The following is a 5,428-nucleotide window of genomic DNA, read 5'->3' as shown; positions in this document are numbered from 1 at the left end:
GACTCTAGAATTTTTAAGCTAGGTAAAGTAAGTAACTAACTAACTTTAACGCTAAAATTTTCTTCATTTTGGCTGATACAATAATATAACATAACCTCTAGTACATCAAAATAACATAAGACTGCAATTTATATGAACGAATTGCTGGCCACTCTCTATATAAATTTTTATAGGTATATATAGATCGCATAATATCGCATATTTTTTTGTAAAATAAAACAAGACATCTTGTAAATACTTAATTTTATTAACTCTGAAACTAACAGATGATATATAATAAGTGTCCTATCTATATTCGAGTAATGAGACATTAATATGTATTTATAACTACAAGGATGAATTTAGCACGACCCATATTGAGATATTTGTCCACAAAAAGCGCGATTTGGCAAGCGCATTTAAAAAAAATGTTAAAAAATAAAGTACAAATTAAAAACTGATTTATTCGTTTATACCTCAATTATTATAAACGCATTTTTTAAATTTAAATTAATACTTACTATGTATGTAGAACAAAAGACCACTTAATATTATTATTCATAGCACTACATTTTAGACATTATATTTCAGGATATTCTTGATTTCGAATAATGTTACTATTTTAGTTCACTCTCACTTAAGTCAATCTATAAATGCTGACATTTCAGAGTGTAATACACCAAAATGTTTAAATAAGTTGAAATACATAGTTTCAATTTAAAAGCTTTAAAATCAGTTATGTTAATAATTATTTACTATTGACTCATATTTTATTTATCTGATGTCAACACAAAGTGATTTCATTGACAGATTCTAGGAATGCTACCTTTCCCTTTTTTTGTAAGTACTTTATTAAAATTGTAAAAAGAAAAATTTATCTTTTTTATGTTAGTAGCTGGCTAGCGATTAATAATTTATTTCATCTAACGACAACATACTTTTTTTACTTTTATTTGATGTCAACTTTTTGGTGATGCAAAAAAGATTAAATCAAAAAATTATATTATAAATTTTATAAATTGTTTTCCTGTTTAAAAATCCTGCCATCCTTTTCAACAATTTTTTGCCGTCAGTCCTGTTGTATTCACGGTATATTTCCCTACAATGCTATGACAACCATCTTAGTGTCATTAGCAACTGTAAAGGTTATAATATACCTACCAAGGCTTTTTTACTTAATTCGTATGTCTCAAGGTAAGCTATGTCTTTGTCAAGTTATAAAAAAAAAACCAAGTTATCGTTGTAAAATTCTGAACGTATTTTAATAAAATACATTCATTACTTTTATCTTTTATTATTTAATTTTGTTTCAATCAATTCATTGACAAAAATGGTTCAATAAAAACAAAAGAGATAACGTTTAAATATGTAATATAATTACCATTACCAATGCGCTTGTCAAATATTACCTAATATCATAGCTAAATTTACTCTTGCATATAAATATATATTTAAATGGAATGTGCAGAAGCATAGATAGGAACCTATCTTACACCAAACACCATAATTTAGAAGTTTTTATACATGATGCCCAAAAAAAATTTTCATCAAATTCGAAACAGAAAATTTATGATCAACATAATATTATCTATCTTTCTATCCATCCATGTATTGCCTTAAACTGTTATTTTAAGGTTTAGGCTTTATGGAGAAGGCCTACATCTAAAAAGAACAATTTAAAATTATTAATTTTTTCTTTCTCTTGCTTACGAGTACTTGCTAGTTCCATACATTTTGGTTTGTTTTAATCGTCGAAATAATTCGTCAAGTTTCTATATATGTATGTGTAATTTTACGAAGCGCTCCTTTGTAAATTTACACAATATTAATTAATAAAACAAACAAAAATTATAGCTGTAGAATTATGCAATATCTTCCAATGTACAGCAACCGTTTATCACTTTTATACCCAATCAATTATTTTCAAACATCATGTATAAACCTTATATCTATATATACAACTTAATTCGAACTCCTAAATGCGATGGTCGATGACAGAACTATAATTCCTTTGCCTATCTAATATTATATTATAATATACACATTTTACAGAACATACATTGCACAGTTAGACGGTCCACGATATGACGTCACGTGGTCAATACGATATGCCAACTCTTAGTAGATTTTATGATATGACACAAGTCAACTATCAACTATAATTTAATAAATAACGTTTTTCATTAAAAACCAGTTTAAAGAATAAATAAAAAAGAGCAAATTTTTTTTAAATAGATAATATTGATATTTTCCACTGATTTAATAAGGGCCTGCCTGATTCTTTTAATTGTTATCAGTGTATCAGATTTTTTTACATAATTTTTTTTTACACACAATACGATTCCATTATCAACCTACCTACCACATTTTCATTCATAATGCACTCATGTTCATAATTTTAAAATTTTATCACATAATATGTAATGTTAAGAGATTAACTTAATATTAAAAATGAATTGCATTTATCTATGCCTGATTTCTTTTTTTTGAGCAACTATAAAAATAAATTCGATAAAATAAAAAAATATATATTATTTAGTTTCGTAAGCGATAATCAAGTAAATTGACGATAACGCTTTGTTTAGGGAAAAGAGTTCAACGCGCCCTGATCAAATAAATATACGTATAATTTATCTAACACTCTCATTGGCTTATTATCTGTTAGATAAAGCGATAAAGTTCGTATCGATCGCTGATCGCTTGCAACAATCACGCCGCATTATGTCTTGCTGTTGTCTACATAGTATAATGATTAAGCTTTCCACCCTGTTATATGATACACTATTTTCAGAAAAAAATAAAGTGATGTATAAATTTTCATGAATGTATAAATCATCATTCTAGGTACTTACTTTTTATGCATCTTACTTTAGTTTGTGTCAAAACGACAGTGAAACAAGCTTAAAAGTGACTCCGATGAAATGTTTAAAATTGAACACATTGAAATATAGAAAATTTGTTTTAACTCGTTGGTGAAAGGTTTTTTGTGGAATCAATAAGAGTTGGCACAACATAGAATCACACAGAGGACTAAAAGGACACTTCGTCGCAGTCCCACGGTTTAGGCCTATCGCGAGCGCCCGACCGCCCCGCGGGCCTCGTGCACTAACTACTACCTACTAAACGCACACAGTATGGACTCAATCGAAAATACTCCCAAATATTTACACATATATAACAGTCACAGTCACGTCAGGGCGGACGGTGCCTCGAATATCACAACGCTCACTCGGAGTCCAATATCAACATGAGATTTTAGTAGAACGTCTCTGCCGAGCCCTAGGGACTTACTTCGGCCGCGCCTAGGGTGCGGGGTCGACGATGGCGTGCCAGGGCGCACGACGCGCCTACGCCAGCGGATACTGTCACAAGGGCGGCTGCGTGTGCGCATGGTGGTGGTGGTACAGGGGCGACTGGTAGTAGTTGTCCGCGGGCGTGTGCCCGTAGCCATAGTTGACGTCGTACATCTTGAGGTCAGCCTTGGTGTCGGCGCCCGGCAGCAGGCGCGTGATACTGAACGGGTGCGGCGGCGGCGCGTATCCCTGCGGCTCTTGCTTCAGCTGCGCGTAGTGTTCCAGCGCCAGCGGCGTGTGCTCGGGCAGGCACAGCTCCGGCGCCGCGTGAAGCTGCGCCAGCAGGTCATCGCGCATCTCCTTGTCCTCGCCCGGGCCCGCCGCCGTCGTCTTCTCGTGCCCGTGCTCTCCGCGCTTCTCGTGCGACCCGTGGTGACCGTGCGTGTGCGCCGCCTTCTGTGCCTGTCTTATCGTCTCCTTCTTCTCGTCCTTGAACCTTTTCTGCCGCCTCAAAAAGCACCCGTTTTCAAACATGTTCCCGCTGTCCGGGTGCAGCGTCCAGAACGAGCCCTTCCCGGGCTTGTCAGGCGTCCGTGGCACTTTCACGAAGCAGTCGTTGAACGACAGCGAATGTCGAATAGAATTCTGCCAGCGCTGCTGGTTCTGTCTGTAGAACGGGAACAGATCCATGATGAACTGATAGATTTCGGAGAGCGTGAGCATTCGTGACGGGTTGTTCTGGATCGCCATCGTGATGAGCGAGATATAGGAGTAAGGAGGTTTCGCGTGCGTGTAGGAGCGGCGGTAAGTCTTGTCATTGCGCGCGCGCTGCAGCGCGGAGGTCGGCGAGGCAGCCTCCTGCTCGCGCGGAAGGGAGCCGTAGGGCACGGCGCCGCCGCCGCCCATGCAGGACGCCATGGTGCTGGGCGGCGAGTAGCCGACGCCCGGCGAGCCCATGCAGGATCCGCCGGCCACCATGTTGTTGGAGTACAGGTTCGGGTAGGGCTGGGTGGGCATGCATCCCATTCCGTTCACGTAGTGCGGCGCGAGGCCCGGGGACAGGGACGACAGCGACGCGGACGTCGGCACGTCGCCGTACGACAGCTTCTGCGAGATCATGGCTAGCGCATCACCCGCGCGTGCACGCCGGCCAGGGGCAAACACTCGCACTGATTGAAAGAGTAAATAGAAGCTAGGGGCCCGGGCTCCCCTCCACCTCGCCGGCGATTGGCGGGCGTCGGGGCGGGGCCGCGCGAGGCCCGCCTCGCCGGGGCTGCGCGCGCGGCAGCTCTTCCCCCCGCGCCCCGGTCTCACCCCCCGGCCGCAGAACCTCGGCCTCGCGTCGCTAATAATACCGTGCTCTAACGACTAAAACATGGAATAACCGTAAGTGCGTTATCTTCAATGTGCGACCGCGAAGCATTTAGTTCTATTTCGCGTTTCCTTACATTTAGGATACGGAGAATCGTGTGAACACGTCCAGTTCAACCGACTCTAGTGTATTCCGTTGAAGTGGTTTCTTACCTATGTATCTATATTTACCTATATGTATGTCTGCTAGCGACATTATTACGAACTTCGTGGAATTGAACGTAGATATTTTATGGCATCGTAAATAAGGACAGTTTTAAAGGTATGAATTTATGAAATTGACGGTAAGAATTAAAACATATCTCAAATCATAAAATGTTGATGATAGCAAGAAAGTTTTCTTTTTGTCGTAATAGCCATCAAAATATTGAAGATATAAATATACATAAAGTTTATTAATTCACTTTGTTTTACTATTGGAGCCTACCCGTATTGCGGTTCATGTGAATAGCAATAGTATTATTTTAAAACATATTCTTCCATAAATATTTTCATTTAATACCTACCTACATAATTAAATGCATATATTAATTAAAACAAAAGAGCTCGTAGAGCGGCTACGACGCGCCGACAGCTACGACGCGCTACGAGCGACGGCCGTAGTATTGTTGTTATCGGCCTCATTTTTTTCCGCCGGTATTTTGCTACGATAAAAAAAATAATGTTCTTTTGTATTTTATGTTTTAACACAATTTACCGTTAAGTTTTTGTTCATATTTTAAAATGATTGCGTAAAAATATGATTTTAATTACAGAGAACTAATTTCTAGTATAAGCTGTCGATG

The 5,428-nt window shown here is 38.7% G+C and overlaps 1 protein-coding gene across 1 annotated transcript; it reads right to left on the bottom strand.

Annotated features, from left to right (window-relative positions):
- Positions 1–228: 228 nt before the first annotated feature.
- On the bottom strand, positions 229–4,950 carry LOC106130490 (silk gland factor 1). The gene has a single exon (XM_013329343.2). It carries the CDS (start codon positions 4,389–4,391, stop codon positions 3,345–3,347), a length of 1,047 nt encoding a protein of 348 aa, XP_013184797.1. The 5' UTR covers positions 4,392–4,950; the 3' UTR covers positions 229–3,344.
- Positions 4,951–5,428: the final 478 nt, after the last annotated feature.

The sequence above is a fragment of the Amyelois transitella genome, chromosome 18 (assembly GCF_032362555.1).
Source record: "Amyelois transitella isolate CPQ chromosome 18, ilAmyTran1.1, whole genome shotgun sequence".
Classification (NCBI taxonomy): Eukaryota; Metazoa; Arthropoda; class Insecta; order Lepidoptera; family Pyralidae; genus Amyelois; species Amyelois transitella.
The sequence above is the reverse complement of the archived record's forward strand: the minus strand, read 5'-3'. Positions and strand labels throughout refer to the sequence as shown.